General features: G+C 33.1%; 1 protein-coding gene across 1 annotated transcript in view; it reads left to right on the top strand.

The window, feature by feature from the left end:
• Positions 1-25,568, top strand: part of Set1 (SET domain containing 1) — an 88,163-nt gene that overhangs the window by 9,028 nt on the left and 53,567 nt on the right. The window contains exons 4-6 of the mRNA XM_085827043.1: positions 7,615-7,745; positions 15,149-15,253; positions 18,597-18,867. Of these exons, the coding sequence (XP_085683169.1) occupies positions 7,617-7,745; positions 15,149-15,253; positions 18,597-18,867 (505 nt within the window). The 5' untranslated portion in view covers positions 7,615-7,616. The remainder of the gene's footprint in view (positions 1-7,614; positions 7,746-15,148; positions 15,254-18,596; positions 18,868-25,568) is intronic.

The raw sequence follows: 25,568 nt of genomic DNA, 5'->3' as shown, positions 1-25,568 counted from the left end.
ACCTCTGTCACTTTTCTTCGCTATCGGAAGGGAATTATAATGACGAGGAACTTGTTTTAAATCATATCAAAGACGGAGCATATTGAGATGAAATACTACATTTGGTAAGGAATTATAAGCCAAATAAAATAAAAACATCTGCCCTGAAGTTAAGGATAGTGCTGACAGATCAACTTCCAATTCATTACGCGCCCGCTGCGGCGTTCCCCCCGCCGAGCAGCGTGAAATTGATAAACAGATTTCGGATTTCAAAACATACTTTCGCTTTAGATCCTTTACATATTAACAAATATATATCGGAAATTCTATTTGATATAATCGAAAGTTTAAGCTTACTTTTATAAAATTGCTCTTACAGTCTGCAAAAAATAATAAGCGGGATCCAATTCGAAAATTAAGGAACAACGCAATCATCAACATTAACTGAAATAGATAATTAGATAATTTTAGCTTATACGTCCATTATACATAAAATGCGCGCGCGAAAACGTATTCTGCACTTGCGCACACTCATATGCGCAGTCGTAAAAGGTCTTGCGCGCACACGTGAACGCCTCTGCGCATGTGTCAACGTGGCGCATGCGCAGAAAGTTTTTAGTTTTGGTGTCCGGATTATAGATCATTCCGAATTATGGGTGTCCGAATTAACGACTTTTGACTGTATTTTCAAATCTGCAGTCACATGAACTCCCAGTTCAGCCGCGAGATTTTGCAAATCTTCCTTACGAGCTCTTCCTAAGTAAGACATTGTTTCTATGTTTAAAATTAACAAACACTGTGTTCCTTATATTTCCTCAAAATAGCTCAAAAATGAAATATTTAAATTATATGAAGTTCATTCTCTCTACCACATTAATTGTGATTAAAATAAGAATAATAACATAGAGCAATATATATATCTACCGTATGGACAACTAAAATGAATATTAAATATTATATCAAATACGGTAATAAAATAAGACAATTTATTATTAACAGGAAGTAATAATCTGGTATCACTAATATTGCTAAAATAAAGCAATGATGAACTAATAAAATAAAGCAATTCTATATGAACAGGAAGTAATAATCTGGTAGCACTAATAGTATTATGTTCAGTGATGAACTAATAAAATAAAGCAATTCTATATGAACAGGAAGTAATAATCTGGTATCACTAATATTATGTTCAGTGATGAACTTATAAAATAAAAATACGCACGATTATTCGATCTCGGTCGGTGCCTCCAAAATAATTAAGACTGTGATACTTCTTTGGCGAAATGAAGCAACTCCAATGATGGAACACAGCAATAACTTTTATTTAACACTCAAAAAAATGGCGACATACAAACAAGAAGATAAAACATATTCTAAAAACTTATTTAAAAAAAATAATTACATGCTTTGTGCGAGAAAATGCATGCAGCTCTCGAGCCTGCATTTCAATATTGCCAGTAATCTGTGCATTATTTATTATTCATCTATTTCAAATGCACGAGAGATTAATAACGATATTTAAGCTGTTACACAACTGTCTATCTCGAGCACCAGTTCTACTACAGAGCCATATTGGCTGTCATAAAACATTTTTTATTTAAAAAATGATATTTCAGTTTATTTCTATATTCTTTAATGTATTTCTCATACTTGTATAATTTAAATCCCATTTAATGTTGCATGATGCTTCATTTATAAAATAAAATAATACTGTTTAAATAATATACGCACAAATATTTAATAATAATAAATATTGCAGTCTTTTTCAAAACTAACCTTCATAATAGACTTCATTTAGCTTACATAAAGGTTAATACAAGTTACATAAAGGTTTTCTTATTTTCATCTTCATTTATTCAATTAATTTGGGAGATTACTTTACTTACCTTCATGATGTAACACTTTTTAAAGCCAGTAGTATGTTTGTACATGATAAAGATACTATATCAATAATATTTTTCAAGGTAAATTCTACTTTCAGGTTAATTATTATACTCTCTTTAAATAAAAAATGTTCTGAAGTAAAAATATGTTTTCACATTTTGTTGAGTATATCTGTTGCTTTTCACAAACATAGGTATTATTAATTGATGTATAAAATTAAAGCTTTCCGTTTAAAAATATGGGGGTCTATAAAGTAAATATCAAGTTTTACAGTTTAAACTATTTCAGATTTTCCAGCAGTAATTTAATATTCTTGATATATATATTATTACTGTTAGTATTATTAACAATCATATATTAAGTAAAATTATAATTCAAATTTTTCTTATTTTTATCTTTGAGAATTGTACAATCTGTTTTTAATGCTAAGTTATATTTAAGAGTTTATTATAAGTTTCTCTTCTCTCTCCCTTTTTTTGGTAAAAATATATTTACTAGTGCCCCTTGGCAAAAATTGGCAATTTTTGGTGGTACATGCATATTGAGTTTGTGCAATTCTTTTACTCGCTGCTAAACAAAGCCAAAATAACAAGACAAAGAATTGCACAAAGCCTGTATCCATGTACACATTGACCTCAGAGAATTGCCCAAACTTGGCATTGGGAACTCCCTTGACTTTATCCACGTACACATAGACTTATTTTCACTTAAAAAAACATCAGAGAATTGCACAAACTAGGCATTGTGCACTCCCTTTGTCCATGTACACATCGATCTATACTCACTTAAAAAGTCAAGGGAGCAGCCAACCAAAAATATATAATCCCTATAAACTACATTTTAAATCAAGCCCTGAAGTAACATAAAGGAAATTCATCTTTGCACTACACAAAGGAAATATGATCTTACCTTATTTATGAATAACGTGTCGTCAGTCAAACAAAACTCCTTAACATCATCCAAAAACTTCCGAAAATTATCTGAAGTAGAATGTGTATACTGTCGTCGCGACATAAATTCACAAAAATAAGAGTCGAAAATATGCTCCGTAGCTCCGGTATCGTCCGACTGCTCGACCATACGCATTTCCTTCCTACAAACAAGACACTTAATAAAGTAAATCTTCATTTACACACCAGTCGGTGAATGCTGTTTTCCCCTTTCTTTCCAAAGCATACAGAAACTTCAAATTACCACATTCAGCCATTCTACTGTCTAAACCACAAAACAAGCAATGTACTTCCTAACCAACACACACCACAAGCCCTTACAAGTCTTTTCCCATAATTCAAAATTTACCGTAATTACGTAACCATTATGTCGTCATAATAGGGTTTCCATAACATTCAACTACTCAGGTTACCATAAATAAATCAACAATTCTGCGATAATACAAGGGGCACCCTTCAATCTACTCTATCCTTTTTTCCCCATTATTTGGGCAGAGCCTGATTCCAAAATCAAATATTAGCTGTTTCTGTCCTCTCTTGTTTTTTTTTTTTTTTTTTTTTTTTTTCCCCCCTCAGTCTGAGTTACTTTTTTCCGTTATTTTGGCAGAACCTAATACCAAAACCACAAATCTTCACTTTCACACATGTACACCTTATTTAGAAATTTCTGTACTTTTTTCCGTTATTTTGGCAGAACCTAATGCCAAAACCACAAATCTTCACTTTCGCACATGTACACCTTATTTAGAAATTTCTGTCTTCAGTGTGTAGCACACAGAAATCTTTAACAGCATTAAAAAACTGTTTTAACTTATCTGAACTAGAATTTGTTTACTGCTGTCAGCACATAAGTAAGAATAAAAAATATCCTCTGTAGTGCTGGACTGTTTGTTGGTGGCATTTCTTTGGAAAATCCTTTTTTATTACACCCCACATACCTTTCAATGTGTTGATATGAGCTCCAGTTTCCAGATCCTTAAAATGTCACTGCATAATTTACTGAGGATGAACGAAGCCATTATCAGAAATACAATCTTATGAATTCCAGCAATCTGATATGATCATTGTTTGAGATAAGATATTTCATTGAATTACATCCAAAAAAGTTTCTTTTCTTTTATCCTCAACCACTTTAAAAAAATGCACCCTCGTTTTATGCCATCAAACACCTAGTTTACCACCGGCAGCCATTTCACACATTACAACCAATCACATCATAATAGAGTTTACAAAACATATCCCATAAAATACTCAGGTAACCATAAAAATAAATGAAAGAACTTGGCAATAATCCAAGGGGTACCCCAAAATATAGACTACCCAAAACAGTGTACAGTTCTGTATCTCTTTTTCTACTAGGCCACTTGTTGAAATTTCACTTGCATTTTTCATGTCGCGAAAGCGGGACTTAGGATATATATTATGTTTATTTATAGTATTATTCTAATATAGGTATTTTGACACAAAATCAATCTTTTTCTGAAATGAGATCTTTTTTTTTCCATACTTCGATTCCATGACTCAAATTCTGCATAAATGTAAAATTTGGTGAAAAACTGAGAAATTAAAAAATTTATCTTGGTGCATTTTTTTTCGCACCAAGAATAATTCACTTAACAAAATTCTTAATTAATAGTTACCAATTTTTCTTTCCTCTTCATTGTGCTCAACAGAAATAAAAGCTGCATCGTTCATTCTTTGAAATATTTTTAACAAAGTATGCAAACCATATTTACCATTAATATCACTTATAACAAATATGCCAAATTTCAACTGCAGGCCAATATATAAATTTACGTTTATATTCAGAATTTTTTATTAAAAAAATTATTTGTTTTGCAGGTGCTCCTAAAAATACATCTGCTTTAAAATGATGGCTAAATTGTTATAATAAAAATTTGGTTATAATAAAAAAAATTTTGAAAAATATGTAAAAATTTTAAAAACAAATCAGAAAATAGCTACAAATTTTATTGGTTAGAGTACAGAGAAGGGTACCCCTTGTATTATCGCGAAGTTGTTGTTTCATTTATGGTAGCCTGAGTAGTTGAATGTTATGGAAACCCTGGTATGACATAATCGGTTGCATGATTGGGGTAAATTTGTAAGAGCTTGGTGGTGTTGTGTTGGCTAGGAAGTGTATTGATTGTTTTGTGGTTTAAACCGTAAAATGACTGAATGTGGTAAGATTAATTTTAAGTTTCTGTAGGATGTGGAAAGAAAGGGGAAAAGAGCATTACTTGACTGGTGTATAAATGAAGGTTTACTTAGTAGACATTATGTCTCCTGTTTGTAGAAAGGAAATGCGTATGGTCGAATGTTGGATTATAATGGCGCTATGAAGGATATATTTTACACTTGTGAATTTATGTGGCGAAGCCAGTATACAGATAAATTTAAAAGTTCAGATAAATTTAGAAGGTTTTTGGATGCTGTTAAAGAATTTTGTTTTATTGTATTTCCTTTGTGTAGTGCAAAGATAAATTTCTTTTTTTATGTTATTTCATTCTTTGATTTAAAGTGTAGTTTATTGATATTATATGTTTTTTTATTGGCTGCTCCTTTGACTTTTTAAGTGAATATAGTTCAATGTGTACATGGACAGAGTCAATGAAGTGCACAATTCCTAATTTGTGCTAATCTGATTTTTTTCAAGTGAAAAATAGGTTAATGTGTACATGGATAAAGTCAAGGGAGTGTGCAGTGCCAATTTTGTGCAATTCTCTTATGTTATTTTAAGTGAAAATAGGTCAATATGTACATGGATACCGAGTTTGTGCAATTCTTTGTCTTGTTATTTTATCTTTGCGTAGTATTTTTGGTGCAAAAATCGCTGCTGCACAAGCCAAAATAACAAATCAAAGGAATTGCACAAATTCAGTATCTATATACTGCCAAAAATCACCCATTTTCGCCAAGGGGTACTCGTAAATATATGAATCAAGAAATAAGAAATAAAGTAAGTTTAATTAAAAAAAAAAAAAGTTTTAATAAATGTATACCAAATTTAGGTAACACTGAAGAGCTAAAATTTTGAGAGCTAATTTTTTAAAAACTACTTATGCGATTTTTACAAATCTTGGCACTTTGGCATAATTTGAATCATAGATGTGAAATATGGAAAATGTAGATATGTTGTTTTAGAACTATGCTATGTATAAGTTTTACATATATACTATGCTGCACTTTCGAGACATGAAAACACAAGTTAAATTTTGTCAGTCGACCCAATTAGAACAGGAGATATTGTGCTCCCTTTTTTTTTTTTTTTTTTTTTTTTTTTTTTTTTTTGCAAGGTGTACATTTTTAGGCTGTTTTTAATGTGTTACCTTATGCTAAACAAGAGAGAAATTCTTTCAGAGATATACAGCTTCTAATGTGGAAATCCTAACTACAATCAAAAGTCTTTAATACAGACTTGTCGGGACTTCGGCGATTCCAGATTATAGATCATCAATTTAAATCTGGTAAGATGGGATGCAGAAAGAGGCACAAGGCCAAGTTGGCCAATTTCAGATGATGATGGATTATCATCCTCCTCATCTTGGTTTGAAAGCCATCATAGAAACCATAGGTTTTAATGAGCTGAGGTTTAGAAGAAATAAACTTTTATTAGAATTTGAACCAAGAATCTTTCAAATGCTAGCTGTCGCACAAACTCTTGTACCATGAGAGCAAATCCAGAGAAATGTGAAAATTATGTATACTACTATGTGCTCATTATTTTTTCTGATTTGAAAGTCTCAGCATGCACCATGTTTTATTAATAAAATTTTATTATGAATTTTCGTGATTTTCTGTAATTTGTAAAATTACATAAAGTATGCTGGAATTAAAAAATGGATGATTTATATTACAAAATGGCTTTTTCTATTAAATGTTGCACCATCTTTGCACGTTAATTTACATTACAGACAAAATGACTAAAGCTACACTTGAAATTTCTGTACATTACTATGATTAAAATAAATTGTCAAAAAAATTTACTAATTTTTTGCTTGCAATTTTTTAATTGGTAGTTATGTAGTATCATAATTATCTTAATAGAAATTGCTAAACTGGCAACCATACATGTAGTGATCATCGGTTTTAACAACCATTGTGGCAATTTTGTATGCAGTCTCGATGTTGTAGTCCTAATTCCAATGGTTTTATAGACAGACCATAATAAGTTGTAAATACATTAGGTATTGTTGAATCAGGAGAGATCAAAAATGAGCAATGCCCTCACCAGGACTTGAACCACGGACCTCGCAAATACGTGCCGAGTGTGCTGACCACTACACCAGGAAGTCATGCTAAGAAGGCATGAGAAATACCCTATAAATTTCTTGTTTTACACCCCATATTTTACATTTGTGTTTGCATGATTTGCCTGCATTGAAAGAAACTCCAGTAAAATATCTGCTGAAGTAAAGTATTTTTCTGCAAATTTGCTAGAATCTCTTCATAAAGTAATAGTCACAAAATTTTCGTTAGAACAAGAAACACAAAAGCCTAATTAAAGTAGGTTTATTGGTTGTTTTGGGAGATAAATACCAATTTAAAATGTAAAATGTACATCTAATAATGTATTTAGATGTATTAATAATTTTTATGATTATATATCATCATTCTTTTTCTGTAAAATTCACCAAGCTGTATCAAGGTGGTTGCACTAATATCCAAATACTGTTTATTTTATTTATTATTTTTTATGCAAGTAGAATATTGCAAGATAGTAATTTTTCTATAAAGATTCTATTCAAGATTTTTTTTCTTATTTGCTTAAAAAATTCCCTTTTTTTTTTTCGTCTCCCAGAAATGAATGGAATGAGGCCTCTTCATGCTGACCAGGTAGAGAAAAAAAAAAGAAACTACAAACTGATTATTGATCCTGCTCTAAAGAAAGGTCCAGAAAAAGTATATAGATATGATGGAGTTGTTCCTGGAGTAAGTGTGTTTATGAAGTTATTGATTAAATAATGCATTATAAAGGCGCTGGTTTTAAAACTAGTGCTAGTTTTAAATATGAAAAGCATTACAAATTTTAATTATAGTATAAGAATGAAAAGCTAATTTTGTCTGTGTTTGCAAAAGGAAATCGTGTTCTTATGTATTTAGAAAATGAAGTATATATATTTATTAAAATATCAAACTTATAATGTCAACAACCAGATGCAGTTCAAATAAATGTCATGTATGTTTTAATGTTATAAGTTTATTATATTCTGTATTTATATAGCAATGAGACAGGTACCACATTATTTTTAAATTTTAATTAATTAATTAAATGCTGATTAATGTGTTGAACAAAAGTTTCATTCAAGAGTTTTATGGCATGGGAAATTATACCAAAGGAACTGCTGTAGAACATTAAAAAAATGTTATTTTTTTCTCCCAGATGAAAAAATAGTATATTTTTAATCCTGATGTTTTGCTTTGTTTATTTTAATATGTAGTATGATTTCTGTATGGATGTTTCTGTTTGAACAAATATAGAACAATATTCTGCCAGGCATTCATCAGTTGTCGCTCCAGATCTGCGATATTTTGTGGTGCCCGAATCTGTCGGTCTACTATGTCTCAGACATGCTTGATTGGTGACCTTGTTGGCCAAGAAAGAGTGTCAGCCGCACAGAGACAGTCCAGAAATATGCGAGTGGTATGTGGCCTGCCATTATCTTCCCTCAGGATCTTAAGCGGCCTCTGGATGGTATCAACATATTGTTGAGCTGTTAAAGATGTACGAAGGATGACTAAAGATGACCTGCTGTCATAAGAATTAGCGCCCCACACCATCACACTAGGGGTTATGGCTGTATGCCTTTGTAAAACAAAGGCTGATTGGGACCACTGGCCCCATCCTCTCGAAACACGAACACAGTGGTCATCTGCTTCAAGAGTGAAGCAGGATTCATCGCTGAACACGATACAATGCCAGTCTGATGGCAGCCATGATGATCGGCTGCGACACCACTCCAGACGACTCCTCGGATGTTGTGGGCGTCAAAGGCAAACGTCTTAAGGCCTCTGTGAGCATAACCCCACCTGAGACAAGTGCCATGAGATGGTGGACGGTACGAGGGGAGGTATAGAGGTGGCTGTAGTGCGTTGAATAGTCAACAATGATACAGATGGGACGTTTCGGGCCTGGCGAACAATCATCCTATCTTGCCTCGCATTTGTGATCTTTGGCCTTCCAGAGCCTTCATTTCGTTGGCAGTTTCCTTATAGCAACCATTGCTGCCAACATCTTTGCACAGCAGCGTCTGCGTGCTTCAGGTGGTGGCCTATTGCTCGGTACAACCACCCAGCTTCACGCAACCCTACAATGGAGCCACATTCAAAGTCGTTTAGTTGTCTGTAAGGTCTTTGATATCGTCGTAATGGCATCTTTAGTTGCTTCTTTACGGAATTATAATGGCAGCAACAAAAAAAGATAAATCTTCTGCCTTTGTTACTGGTTTTATGCTTAGCAAATTGTGCACTAGAAATGCTCGCTATGATTGCATTTCCTGTTCCATTTGCCTTGAAACTTTGATCATTTGCATGTTTGATCAAGATGTTTTTGCATACCAAATTTCATCACGATTACAAAAGTTGTTCTTGGTGCTTCGATCTTTTTGCAAAGGAGTGTAATTTAAAGGGTAGAAATAAATAAAAAGTATAATAATAATTTTTAAGATGATTTTTTTTCATGCTAAATTGGCATTTAAAGATTTATAGATTGTTGTATAATTAATGACTTATAATCTATTTATTATGTTTAAAAACTTTTATTAGCCTTAATGTATTTTACTTCTTCTTCTCTCCCTTTCTCTCTCTCTCTCTCTCTCTCTTTTTTTTTTTTTTTTTTTTTTTTTTTTTAACTGTAATATGGTTATTCTTAGCCACACCATTTCTCTTTGTCTTTTTTCTTCCTCTACGAATCTTCGAAGCATTTTTCATCTACCTTTTCTCATTTGTCTTTACGATCACTTTATGTGCTCGTTATATCAATATGCATAGGACTTCAGCTGTTGGAATAAATAACATACAAATCATTCCGTAATTACCTTTCTGTGTAAATTAGTATGACAATCAGGGATTCAAATAAGTAGCCGGTCATTTATATTTATATACTAATCCCTCCTGGAAGGGGTTGAGTTGAGCAACATAATATTTCAGTCCCTGTTGGAAACAGTGTAAGCTTCATGAGTTTTCAGAATTAGTGTTATCAGCAGATTATCTCCATTGAGATTGAGTTTTCAGAGTGGGTATGTAATCTTGTTGCCTCTTCCCATTATAAACTTTTATTATTGCCATTCTTGAATGTTCTGTGATTGGCATTCTTCATGTGTATCTCCTTTAAGTCTCTAGTATCTAGTCATCATCTAACTCTTATATCCTCTTTTGAAAGGGTTGAGTGTTTTATTTTGGGCAGCATTTAAGTTCAGCCATCATTGAAGCCAATAATAGCTCGATGGATTGTTGTATACTGTCATCAGCAAGATCATGTTCCCAGTTAGATTTGGCTTTCTTCATACCATGGGCTCATTTTGCTTCTCATTAGTATTCTTTTATTGACATCTTTTATGTATATCTTACAAATCTGTCTTCTGCATTTAATTTCTTTCATATAGTACAAATTCCGTAATCCAAACTCCTTGTGACTTTGGCGATTCCAGATTAGGGGGTTTTCCGGATTATAGATCATCAATTTAAATCTGGTAAAATGGCATGCAGAAATTATACAATTAAAAATATGAAACCATAATTTATGAAATAAAGAGCAATTATGATCTAAAGGATATCAAAATTTACAAAAAAAAAAAAAAAAGATTAATATTTATTTGTTTACTTTATTAAACATTTCTTTCAATGTAAGTGGCTTAAGTTGCTTCATTTTTTTGTGCTAATTCTTTCACTTTAATTCTATAAACAGACATAATTTCTTGTTCAGTTACAAAGTTCCACTGTTCAAGTCCTGTAATAGCTGTGTCGAGAATACCAACTAACTTGTCAATCGAAATTTTTTCATTTTCAATGACCTCTCTGTCACTTTCTTCACTATCGGAAGTGCTATTTTCTGGATCTAGAACCATACTACAGATTTCGCCGTCCGTTAATTGATTGATGATTAGGGCATCGTAATAGGAATGAAAAACTTCTGTTATATCATTTTCATTTATTACAGATTCTCCATATTTCTTTACAAAGTCCAATAACTGGAAAATTTCACCTTTAGTTTGCAATGTTCGAAAACCTTCAAATTTGCGGCTATCATCTTCATCGTCCTCACCATGAAATATGGTAGCTGGCCATAAATTATGCCAAACATTTTTTAACGTATCTGGAGACACATCTTCCCAACATGTATGTGCATGCATAAACGCATTACGTGCATGCATGAAACATAACACAAGAAAAAAGTTTGTGGCTTTGAGGTCTGGATAATGGACGTCTGGATTATGGACTTTGTACTGTTATAAATTTTGCCTCTTTTTATTTATTTCAATATGCATGTGTGTAATAATGTAAAATGTGGGGAAAGTTCAAATTTCTAACTAATTTTAGAGAAAAAAAAGGAGTCCACAGTATGTTTAATAATTTTGTTTGTCTGAAACCAGACCTGATTAAATTCACTTGAAGATAACAATCCAAAGTTTTTGATTCACAAGCGCAGTGCATTTAAGAGAAAGTGTAAATGAAAAATAAACTTCTCACAAAACACACACTTGAAGGATATAAAGTCACGCAAAGTTGAGATATTCCAACATGGTGGTGTTTCAGCACTGAGCTGCCACTCCATGACATCCCAAATGTTCTCTATTGGGATAAGATCCGATGAGTTAGTTGGTCATAACAGTAATTGGAATTCATCCTTATGCTCCTCGAGCCAGTCCAACAAAATTCGAGCCTTGTGACATGGGGTGTTGTCCTGCTGGAAGATTCCACTTCCAATTGGAAGGACAGACACCATGTAAAGGGCCGTTCAGACTGGGGTTTGTCTGAGTTAGCGGAAACAGTTCCATGTGCTGACTAGCTCCACTATGCCTGCAGTTCAGATTTTTCACTTGCTGCCCTGTGGGAAAAACCTGGTTTTGGAGGTGGCGTCTTCGTTAGCTCAGATAAACCCCACTGGGAATGGAGCTCTAGGGTGCAACTGATCCACAATAATGTTCGATAGTCCACAACTTTCATGGTCTGTTTTACCACCTAAGGGTTCCAAAGCCGCCCCCCAAATCACAATACCGCCGCCACCAACCTCTGTATGACCCACTGTAAAAGGGAAGAGCAACTGTTCGCCTGGAAGGTGGTGTACCCTGACACGACCATTGACGGAATGAATGAGAAATTGTGATTCATTGACCGGGCGTCTTCCACTTATCCACGGTCCAGTTTCAATGTTCTCGGGCACACTGTAATGACACTTGGTCTGCGGAAGCACATGAGTGTGGCATCTGCTGTGCAGTCCTATATCCATCTGTGTCTGCTGAACTGTGTGTTCCAAAACATGTGCTCTTGGACCTGCATTGTATTAGGCTCTCAGCTGAGCCACTGTCTGGCACCTATTTTGCTGTACCAAGCAGGTAAGTCTGTGACGTCTCTTATTCTTTGATGTCGCATGACATCTAACGCCTTGGCATCTGCTGTTGGTTTCACCATCATTTATCCAATTTGCATAAATACTAGCAGTGGCAGATTGTGAACAACTTACCAGTGGTGCAGTTTTGGAGATACTCATTCTGAGTCTTCAGACCGCTACAATCTGCCCTGTATGAAAACCTCCTATATCAGCAGCCTTTCCCATCAATCGCAAAAAGTAAGCACAAGATTGATTCCTTACCTTCTCCAACAGCAGTTAAATGCCATTCCCTCTTAAATATGTGCTCTCCGCATCTTTCAGACACGTTCATTGAAAATTGTGGGAATGATCAGAATGTTTCGGCTTGCTAGTGTATGTGTAATACACATATATAATGTGATGATTTGGGAATGACACAAATAGATCTTGAAGAATACATAAATGATCCACAAGAAGAATAAACTTGGAAATCATGTAGATGCAACAAAATCAATTATTGCAGATTTAAATAATTTATTTTCTTGTATTTAAACATTTTACAGTCACAAACAACTTTGCACTCACAAACATTTGTGCCTGTTTCAAAATATTTACATTTTTTATACCTTTGCATTCAGAAGAGAAGCAGCAGTCTAGCTAGGTGAAAGTGAAGAAAGCAAGTTGTGTTCAGGATGAGATCTTATTTCTTATTGGATTAGTTTTGATTTTATTTTGATTGGATAATTATTCTAATATACTAAGCACTAAAATTATTATTGGCTGAAAGCTTATATAAGTTATTTTCGTCAGAGTTCATATGATATGGATTAATCTAGAAATAATGCAATCTAGAAAGTTTAGTGTAATTGCTATTTTTAGATTAGGGAGTGAAAATACCCAAATTAAATTAGGGGCTATTGCTAATTAAGTTATAATTTTGATTTACATATTTTTAATCTTAGATATGCACAGCTGTGCAAAACAACTTTTTGGATTTTGGCCGTAATTCCTCTTGAAATCAACTAGAAGACATGAAATTTGTACTAAACAGTCACAATACAGTAGTTAATGTATAAGTACAATAGGTTTTAAAAAAATTGAATAGAAAGCATATGGTACAGAACGACTGGTAAAAGACTGTTGTTAGAATGGCGCTGGTACAAGAAACTTTCTGTCTAAGACGGAAAACAACAAACCAAAAAGCCTTAGTAAGCCATATAACCTCCCATAACCTGAATGTTGCATTGGTCTATAAGGTAACAGTCAATACCAAATTATCTAATAGTTCTTGGTGTAAGAGTTCCCATTCTTCAAGGAGCATCTGTTTCAATTGGCTGGAGTACTTTGGAGTGTAAGATCGTGTCGCTAGGTGTCTCTCTAAATTATCCCACACCTGTTCAACGGGTTTTAAATCTGAGGAGCATGCTGGCCAGTCCATTCTATGGCTATCTTCACTTTCTCGAAGCTAATCATCAGCATGAGTCTGGTGTAGCCATGCATTGTAATCCATAAAAATAAAGTCGAGACCAATGGCAACCCAAAAAATTCCTCTTGAAAGAAGGGGGAATAACTTCATCATATTAACGATGTATGGTAAGTGAACCTCTGTTGAAAATTGGGAGCTCTTTCTGTCTGTTCTTCATAATGCGACTCCAAACAGGCATGCCAGGACCACTCCATTGGTCTCTTTCCATGGTGTTAGTAGGATGATAATATATCCTTACCTTCCTGCGTATCAACTGGCATAGAGAATCGTTTGTCAGACTGAAACACGACTCTCGCTGATAAAGAGGACTTGACTCCATCATAAAGTGTAGTGTCGTGTTCTTTACACAACTGTAAATGGTGCTGGCAATGGGTATTTAGCATTCAGGGCAGGTGACAAATAGGCTATCTTTGTGAAGTCTGACCACAGTAAAGCAGGTCACCTGTCATCAACTGCTAGGTAATGTTGCACACTGTCTGGTTTCAATCTCTTTGTGTCTGCAGTTGATATATCAGTCATCAATCAATAGTTGTTTTTTTTTTTTAAAGTTGCCACTATTAATATTTCTTATAGCTGTAGCTTTCATTTAGAAGGTTTTTGAAGCTCGTGAAACAACACTTGTATCAATTCTAAACTTTTGGGCAACTAGCTTTCACTTGCACTTACAGAAGAATGCCTAGAATCTCACTTCCACTTGCAGAAGAGTGCCTGGAATGTGCTTTCTTTTCTTTTTTAAGTTGTCTTGCCCTGCCCACACGGATTCCTTGTATTCTGCGTGACCCGAAGTTCCCTCTGGTATCATGGTGCTGATATTTGCACATGTGTCCCCTTTCTATTAATTTCGTTGTTCTGGTTGCAAAAAGCTCTTTCAGCCGCCGCCCCTTGCATGTTAAAAACGTTGCTTACATTTTGCAGACTTTTATGTGTGTATATGCGTTTGTGCTTGTTTTTAATATTTTATATATTTCTAAATAATTATAAAGTTTTTAACTTTTGTATCTGAAAAATTTATTAAATTCTCTCCCCAAGTGTTCTTGCATTCTTGCAAGTGTGTGATTCATTTAGCGAAATTAATATTACATTTCAAATGAGATATTGTAGTTTTAACTTTAAGATCATTATTGTGATATGTATTTTATGTAGCATTCAAGAGTGCTGTAATAGAAAATGCATAATTTGGAATTATTGAAGCTGTTAAATTAATATTGTGCTTTATTATTTTATTAAATTTTAAAATGTATGTCCTTCCACTTTTTCTTTCTTATTAAAACTTGTTTTAATTAGCCATTTAAAAGTTTTTTTTTTTTTTTTTTTAAATAGCTTGAAAAGTATTATCCTCCTGTTCATGTCAGAGATCCCCGCTCTCGTTTGTCAACTTTATGGGCTAAAAATGAACCAGCAGATCTCATTCTGCCAAGATTTAAGGTAAAACATATTAAGGGTGTAAAATTATAGTGTTTGTAGCAATGTTTTATTGTTTAAAAAATGTATGTTTAATATTGAACTACATAGTGTAGCGGTTAATTATGAATTTAAAAAAACTTTTTCATGTGCTATGCATTTAGGGGACCTTGTTTCTATATCCATTAGTCTGTATGGTGTTTTTAGGATTATTGCATTATGAAATAAAAGAAAAATTATATTTTGCTCAGCTTTGGATTAGCATTTTGAATGGAATTTTGTCAATAAATATATAACAGTAATATCTACTGTAACCAGCTAGTAAAACAAAATCTTTATTGTTGAATTAAATTAAAAGTCAACTCAAAAAGAAAATTTTATTCAAACATTTATTATTCAATTGTATATATATGAAATTTGTAGCACCGCATTATAATTATTGAAATTGAATGAAATTTATTCCACAGACAACTTGTATGATACAATGAAACGAGTAAACTTACAGAGCAGTTCAAAATTATTATAGAATATTAATAACGTAAAATCGATATTTGACGAATCATCATCGCATTGAATCAAACAGGTTTTGAATATCTGTGTGGAGAATAACATTCCATATTTATTTTATTTTAACCCAAACTCATTCCATGTTCACTGCAGGATAAGTATCATGAGTGAGTTGCCTATGCACAAAGTCCTAGATATGTTCATTGGGCAAACCATGAAAGAAGCAGTATCTGACATATAAAAAAACTTTAAATGTAATTAATTTTCTCCAAAAATTTAGTAAACATTTTGTTAGGATTTTCATTCTTTTATTGATATGTTATTTCATTGAATTTTTCTTCTTTCTGTCATGTTGTCCAAATGGAAATATTAATAACAATGTACGATTTTATAAATCAATATTTTTAAAAAAATGTATGTTTAAATATTAGTTTTTAGGAATATTTCAGTGTATTAAAAATGCCCAGTTTATATAATATATTGTAGCCCAGTTTATATAATATATTGTATAGCTCCTCCTCTAGGACCATATAATGAAAATATTTAAATTGTCTGGTTATTAAGGTAGTGTTGTAAATGAGTGAAATATATATGATAGATTAATATTAATATGGAATAAATAAAAAGACCCTCTTCTTCCAGCCGATTTTCTCAACCATGGAAGAAATATGCCAGTCTTATTCAAAAAGACCAATTCCAGAATCCTACTACAGGATGCCATTTTCAATATTTTAAATCTTGTTTGACAAAGAAATGTGTTGCTTCTGAAAATTTTCATTAACTTTGTAATTGTAGTTGACACTGAAGTTCAGTAGCATGAGAATGCATTTTTCTCCTCTTTTGAATTCCTTCATTCAGAATTACAAAATAGGTAATTGTATGCCATTGGAAAACAAATATGCCATTTTGTTACATGGTTTTTATGAAGATGTAAAGTTTTTCTCCCTATTCAATTCAGATATCTGTTTTTCATAAATAAATACAGTCAAAAGTCGTTAATCCGGACTCGTCGGGACTTCGGCGATTCCGGATTATCGATTTTTCCGGATTATAGATCATCAGTTTAAATCTCGTAAGATGGCATGCAGATATTCTAAAATTAAAAATATGAAACCGTAATTTATGAAATAAAGAACAATTATGATCTAAAGGGTATCAAAATTTGCAAAAAGAAAAAGCTTAATATTTATTTGTTTACCTTATTTAACATTTCTTTCAGTGTAAGTTGTTTAAGTTTTGCTTTGTTTCATGTGATAATACTTTCTCTTTAATTCTATTAAACAGACATAATTTCTTGTTCAGTTACAAAGTTCCGCCGTTCAAGTCCTATAATTGCTGTGTCAAGAACACCGACTAATTTGTCAATCGAAATTTTTTTTGTTTTCAATAACCTCTGTCACTTTTCTTCGCTATCGGAAGCGAATTATAATGACGAGGAACTTGTTTTAAATCATATCAAAGACGGAGCATATCGAGATGAAATACTACATTTGGTAAGGAATTATAAGCCAAATAAAATAAAAACATCTGCGCTGAAGATAAGGATAGTGCTGACAAATTAACTTCCAATTCATTACGCGCCCGCCGCCGAGCAGCGTGAAATTGATAAACAGATTTCGGATTTCAAAACATACTTTCGCTTTAGATCCTTTACATATTAACAAATATATATCCGAAATTCTATTTGATATAATCGAAAGTTTAAGCTTACTTTTATAAAATTCCTCTTACAGTCTGCAAAAAATAATAAGCCGGATGCAATTCGAAAATTAAGGAACAACGCAATCATCAACATTAACTGAAATAGATAATTATTTAGCTTATACGTCCATTATACATAAAATGCGCACGCGAAAACGTATTCTGCACTTGCGCACACTCATATGCGCAGTCGTAAAAGGTCTTATGCGCACGCGTGAACGCCTCTGCGCATGTGTCAACGCGGCGCATGCGCAGAAAGTTTTTAGTTTTGATGTCCGGATTATAGATCATTCCGAATTATGGGTGTCCGAATTAACGACTTTTGACTGTATGTTATTTTGCAGTTTGTGTTATCGGTATGAAATGAAATTCAAAAGCCGTTCAAATGTATTGACATGAAAACGAATCTCATAACAAATACACAAGAATACTTGCATACAAACTAAACTAGTTAAATTATATAGCAGATGAAAATTTCATTAATAAGATAACAATGTTACTTCTGAATAAAATATAACTAATAATGTAAATATGTTAAAAGATTAGTTTCTATCATTTTTTCCACGTTTCCAACATCAGTGGAAAACATATTTCTTCCAGCTGGTTTTTTACTACTGTAAAAAAAAGTTACCAGTCATGATTTGCTTTTGGGTTTGTTTGCATTCCTCCCATTGCCGATAGCAACATAGGATGGCTACAAGTTTTCACATGCAGATTTTAACTTTGTATAATAAAATAGTGTTTATGTAGTGAAGGTTAAAATTAAATTAGTATCAGCATAATCTTTATTATTATTTTTGTTTATGTTTATTTATTTTTTAACATTTGTATTTTATATGTATTCTACCCTCCTTTTTCAAAATTGCTAAAACTCTTTGAAAAAGAAGAAATAGTAATCGGTGTATTTCAAGGGCCACGTGTAGTTTTAAAAGAAGAGCATATATTTATAGATTGTCTGATCTTTACAGATTCATAGAAATGATGATCAGTGGCTCTAGTATTTTGATACTGAGTTGCAGATTCTGAGTTGAAAAACAGTGTGATTACTTCATATGATGTATATAAAGATTTCAGTGCTCATATGAATTGCTCTTTAAAAAAAAACTTTCATTATAAAATGTTGTACTAAAGTAGCATTTTAACACTTTTTTTTTTTTAGATTGATGACAACTATGTTGGCACGCCACCGCCAGTACAAGTCACGATTAAAAATTTGAATGACAATATTAACAAACAGTTCCTTGATGATATTTTAAAGAAGTATGGGGAAATTGAGCATTCTCAGATATATTACCATCCAAAAACAAGAAAACATCTCCGCCTGGCTCATGTGACTTTTACGACAATACATGCTGCTAAAATGTGTGTTGACAAATTGAATATGAGTACTGTCATGGGGGATGTTCTGAGTGTCTATCTTGACCCCTTTGGTAAGTTTTTATTGGGGGGGGGAATTCTGTTTGTCAAAATTATTGTTCCAGTTATGGTTTTTATTTTTTTAAGTTATGTTCAGTAATATTTCATGCTATATTATAATTGGTTGGAAATCAGTCTGAATGTAACACAATACAATTTTTTAAAAAAAGAAAAAAATCTGAAAGGTTTCAGATTTTAATTTATGTCTAAAGTGGCATTTTTTGTAATATTTTGTGTGTTACCTTTATTTATTAAATATCATGTTCTTCATAAACCATAAAATTCAGTTCAAGAGCAATATCGGCAATTAATTCTAAAATGAACGTATATTTAGAATTTCCGATACACAGTCTCGTGCACTGGAGATAAATATGTTTTTTCTGTACAATGTTGCCATTGTTCGCTTTGAAATCCTTGAGTTTGTAAATCAAAAATTCATTAAAGCTTTACAAAATACGAAATCGGTAATAAAACAAGTTCCAAATTTCAAATTTGTGCTTCCATATGCCCATATTCGCAGAATTAAGTTATTCAAAATTTGATGGCTGTAGGTACCATTGTTTTATCACAGTGCGAAAAACATACATACTTTTATGCAGATTCTTCATTATTTAATTTCTTTAAATATAATATAGGGCGACAATATTTGGTGGCAACAGTTTGAAAAGTGAAAAAATTCTTGTAGTGAATTAACGCAAAATACCAAAACGAAATTAATAGTCCTTCTGGGCAAATGGACTAAAAAATAATAATTATCAGGTCTCATATCTGTGTTTTAAATTAAGAGTGTATTGATTTTTAATTATCTCAAGTAGTGCAATCAGAATATTCAGTCAATAATTTTTGTTTTAAATGTATAAAATTTGCGGAAATATTAATGGGTGTAGAAGAAACATGCTAAACAATTCATTGTGAGTTACTTATTTTAGAGAAGTACTATGTGCATTTAAAAAAAATATGACATCGAATTTTTTCCTTTGTTAAATAATATTTTTAACAATTTTAAGAAGTACAGTTAATACTTTCTTAGAGGCACAACCATAGATTAGATCTTTTGTGGAATTGATGGTCTTGAGAAGCTGACAATCAGTGATGATGATTATGAATTTATCCTATTCAAGGCTTTTGAAATCTTTGAAAATACTAAAGTTGAAGGATGATATGCAAATTAATAATATTATTACGTTATTTTCTGACACCAGCTGTTACCATTTTTTCTTCTTTCTTCACGTTTGTATGGGTTTCATGTGGATTTCAAGTGAATAACAATGACAGCACTTGATGGAATATCGAAACACACTTTATTTAGCCAATATTATTCAGGACAGCTCCAAAGTCACTTTTTACAGTCACTGAAGATTTACTATGTGCTCGCTGGAACAATCAGCGACACAACCTTCGGTTATCAGGCTATCACGGTGGAGACAGCTTCATTGCAAAGCACCAGAGTACAGCTCCCGACTCTGCTCGGTCGTTCTCGGAACTCCACATACTCTCGATACTCTCCACTCTACAACTCGCGATGCACTCAACCACACACAGATCACAGCTCCTGACTCTTCGGTTCAATCGTTTCCGGAGCTTAACACACTCTCGTGACGATGCACTAACCGTGATACACTAAGAAAGAGACTTCCCTACTGTCAACTCGATCGACTCCACAGGGGTTGACTCGCTAGACGAGACACCAACTCGCACTGTGGACCAACAGGGTTTATATAGCTTTTGGCTTGTGTTCGAGACCATTCTGGGCTAAACTGATAAGAATTTGTTCCAGAAGGTTCTCCATCCGTCCATGGTATATCATCAATTTTGTCGCCAAATGTGGCAACCCTGCCATCCTTGCTATTTTATGGCAACCCTAAAACTGCTTTGCGGGGAAGTCATCTTACCGTGCCTGTACATTTCGTAGCGATATGTTATATTAATAAAATATGAGTTAATTACTAAGATAAGTAGCCAGTAAGCACTAACAAAAGTGGTAAATAAATAAACTCTATGTGTATCTTTTTAAATTTCTTTAAATAAGAAATATTTTAGAGTATGAGAAAGAGCTTTTATATTAAAACAAAAATTAAATAAAACAATACATATTAGCTTTGTTTCCTAATTTTAAAAACACTTGCTACTTTTCTAAAAATTCATAGCTTGATATCTGCCTATTCCCTTCGAGACACAATCAGTAGTATCTTTGGTATCTATCATATTTCTAAATTTGAAACTTATTTATTTTTTTTATTTATATTTGGTGACATATGTCCCTGTATTATATAAATTATAAATCAGTCTAACATTTTAATTTAAGATTATTCTCATAAAAGTTTTTTAAAAGTGTACATGTATTGAACTTTTAAAACTGGTTATTACGATTAATATAGCAACAAAATTGATTGCTTTTAATGCCATTTATTTTGATTTTTTAATACTAGTTGTTCATATAGAAAATAAGTGTATTAATGTAAACGGTATGGAATTGTGATAAATCATTTAAATTAGTCTCATAATATGAAGGAAGCTTAATGACACTGAATAAATAATCCTGCTATGCCTAACCTTATTTTATTAAATTAATAAGCCAAAAAACTTGCTGAATTAATAATCGACTCTTAATTCCATAAAGATAATTTTGCTAATAAAATAAAAATTAGAAGTTCCAAGGTACTGGCACAAATACGTGACAGTCGGTAGTAAACGCAACAATGCTCTGGCACGCCTGCGTGTCGGCCGGTAGATAAGTGTGTTCGTTGCTGGCACGTATACGTGACAGTCGGCGCGAAGGGGTTAATCCAGCTAGCCATTCTTCAAAATAATTTTTTATTTCAAATGTGAAGTTCCTCCACGTATTATGCAACATTTTAATATCATCAACGAACTTTTGCCGAAACTGTTCAAAGCTTAACTTGAATTTTCTCAATAGCAGTTGTTTAATGGGCTTATAGTCGGTAGCTTTTTCTTCTGATTCATGGCAATTAATTGAGTTATTTCATAAGGCAATTGATCCAACAGCTGAGAAACTCAATTTTGTTCTTCTAACTCAATTTGTCATGCCTGTCTCTCAAATAAGACTAAATAAAAACTTATATCACCTTCATTCAAATCATACTTATGCATTAATTTACTTATATCACAAAAATTACTTTTACTAACATTAGAAGGAACAAAATCATTTACATTACTACTTTTGATTTCAGCTTCTATTTTCAAGTTCAAATGTTCTTTGCTTATCTTTTTCTAAAATTTCTAACTTTTCCCTGTCTAAACGATCATTTATAATTCTATCTAGCATTTGTTTAGTAAATTCTTCATTCTTACTATTCAAATCCCTTATGCGTACAATTTTAATATCGGAAGGGACATCTACATCAAGTTTCAAGGCAAGTTCTTTTAAGTCACATTTCTTGCCCCTTCTCAAATAAACTATCTTCAATTTTCAATGCAATAATTATACTTAAGTTCTTTTCTTTTAATACTTAGATGTAATATTATAAACAGTTTGTAAATGCACATACCTTTCTTCCTTCAGTTTTGGCGAGCTTCCGCATTCAGTTTAGGTTTAACGTACATTAAGGCAATATGTTGTTAAATCCTGGGTAATAATTCTTGTTAATCCCACTTCTGAATTGTTAGCTTATTTACTCTCTTTAAGAAATATTCTTTACTTATGCTAATAAATCTTTATTCGTGCATTACTTACATATCACCGAGACAATATAACTAAAAATATAAAATTACTATACAAAAAATACAAATCGGCTTCCATCAAAATACTCTCTCATTGCCACTCGGAGAAATTATATTTAAAATAAAATCAATGCATTGCGTTTACAGATAGACGAGTCTAAAAAAGTTAATGCTAAACCTTTAGAAATTTAACTCTTGTTCAAGAAATTAAATTTGGAAGATCCAGTATGTAATTGTTTTATATTCTCATTCTATTTTTTAAACTTGTGAAATATATCTTGTGCTGCATATGATGTAAACTGTAATAGTTTTCGAAAAAAAAATGGGGGAGGTTGACCTTTTTCAAATATTTTAAACCAATCATTACATGTAATATGAGCATCTTTTGTTAGAAATTTGTTTTAAATTAATATTTATGACTTATTATATACACAGACATTGTAATTGCGGCCATCGGTATCTTATTTGAGCAATACCGTTTGTTACATTGAGCTATGGATAAATAAGCAAACAGCTTTAAATTAAAAAATATATTGAGAGTATTTTTATTGTTTAAGGCAGTAGTCTCAAATTCAAACTGCATGTCAGTCGAATTCACGATCTAAAGGCAGCTCATGAGCAGAACCCCCCCCCTTTTTTTTTCCTTCTTGGCTTTTTTTTTAAACAAAATGATAAATATTTGAAATAAATTTTAAATTTCACTTGCTAAATATTTATCAAAACGTACATAAACAATATTGGAAAGGATAAAAATTAAAATTTATATTTATTTTTAATCTGAAATCTACCTGTAAGATATATTTGTTAATTACACTTTGTAATTCATATTTATTGGCAGCTAAGTATGAAATTCTTAGACTGAATTTTCTTTCAAATAATATTAACATGTTTAATTAAGCATTAGATTACTTACTTTGATTTCAACTTTTTTTTTTTTTTTTTAATTATAAAGGAAAAAATTTAGAGTGTGAAACAAAATTTGAGAATAAATAATAGCAACCTAGTTTCTTTCTCTTATATATTAAATTCATCCGTGCATAAATCAAAATATTTATGTTTGTGTGAAAAAAAATTATAAACTTTTCTACTTCTACTGACACTAGACAACACTTCCTATCTAATATGGTTTTGGGCTCTGCATAAAGCCATAGACAGAAACTGCTGGCTATTATCTTCTTCATAAATTGTAGATGCTGATCAGTCAATCATGTTCTTTTTTGTTAAGTTCTAGCTGTTAAAAAAAAGCTGTTCGCATATAAATGTATTCCCAAACAAAGAGATTATTCATTCTTAGTTCACATATTCAAAACTGCTTTTTATATTTAATAAAATCTGTGTCTTCAAATCTTTGAATATAATTTATATGAAGTTTTAACTTAACTCCATGTGTAGATTTTTCTGGTGCATTATTCATGTTCTTTTTTATTAGAAATTGAAATGATGTAAACTTGAACTTCAAAAAATTAAAATATTTAAATCTAACATCACCATATTTGCAACAAATATATAATTGAAATTTCTTTGCGAGCTGCATAAAAGTGCTTGGGGAGGGGCGCATACAGTCCACGAGTTGCCAGTTTGAGATCTTCAAGATCCAGATCACTGTTCTGAGTTTTATATACACTGGTGTGCAAAAATTAAGGACAAGACGGTTTTTACAATATAACTTTGTACAAAAGCTTTCCAAATCAACACATTTAATACCATAAGATCCCCAATACGTAAGGACATGAGTAATGTAAGCAACACTTACTAAAAGAAAAATCAGAGGGATAAAAAGAAGCTTTATTGAAAAAGTAGCATGGAGCGCAATGCAACTGAAGGCCGAAACATCCCTGTGATGGGTGTCCAGCAAGAAATATCCGGTCTTTAATAGGGGATATGATCTCCCCTGACTGCTAGGCAGGTTTCACAGTGTCTGCCCATGCTGAGAATGAGGGTGTCAATGAGTTGTTGAGGCATTGCTGCCCATTCGTCTTGCAGCGCCAATCGAAGCTCCGGAATCGTTACTGGTGGTAAGGTACTAGCTGCCAAGCGTCTGTCTAGAAAATCCCATACATGCTCGATGGGATTGAGATCCAGAGATCGTGCCGGCCAATCCATACGTTCAATATCCTCACTCTCTAAGAGCTGTTCGGTAACTACTGTGCGATGACATGGTGCATTGTCGTCCATGAAAAGGAATTGCGGACCCATAACGCCTCTGAAAAGACGCACATATGGAAGAAGAATCTCTTTACAATAACGGGTCCCGTTGACTGAACCTGCGTCGAAGATGTGAAGGTCTGTATGACTACCAAGCATGATCCCTCCCCAAACGAGAACACCGCCACCTCCATACCTGTCCCTTTCAATGATGTTCGAGGGATGATTGCTGCTTCCCCGCTCTCTCCAGATGAGTATGCGATGAGAATCGCTACTCAGACTGAATCTGCTCTCATCTGTAAAGAGTACTCGTCCCCATTCATTGTCTCTCCAATTCCGGTGTTCCCGGCACCACAGAGAACGCCTTCTCCAATGGGCAGGCGTTAGAGGTACACACCGTACAGGGCGTCGTGCAAACAGACCACCACCGTGCAGTCTTCTGGCCACGGTAAAACGCAATATCGGTCATCCAGTCGTGTGTCTAGCGATTTCTCCCGCTGTCTGCCGCCTGTTTCTTCTGGCCTGTAAGGCAATATACCGGTCATCTGCGGGTGTGGTTCCTCGTGGACGACCACTACTAAACCCCCGGATAGCTGTTCCTGTAGTTTGAAATTGTCTCCAAAGTCGTGAAACGATGCTGTGAGCAATTCCGAACTCTGCAGCCACACTTGTCACACTGTGGCCTCTCCAACTTCCCAATGATTCGACCTCGGGTAAAAGCATCCAGATGTCGTCTAACAGATTGATTATTCGCCATTTCTCGCTGAGGCAGCAACTGGGTGTGATTTTAACTGCTATATGGCGTGCAATCTCTTTGCCAGAAATACTGATCTTACACCGACAACATGCTTTATACTACTTAGACACTCCCCCATTACGTCTACCTGCA

The sequence above is a fragment of the Stegodyphus dumicola genome, chromosome 11 (genome assembly GCF_044657685.1).
Source record: "Stegodyphus dumicola isolate Sdum_Otavi_A_Nest chromosome 11, ASM4465768v1".
Classification (NCBI taxonomy): domain Eukaryota; kingdom Metazoa; phylum Arthropoda; class Arachnida; order Araneae; family Eresidae; genus Stegodyphus; species Stegodyphus dumicola.
Note: the sequence above shows the minus strand (reverse complement) of the source record. Positions and strands in the feature narration are given on the sequence as shown.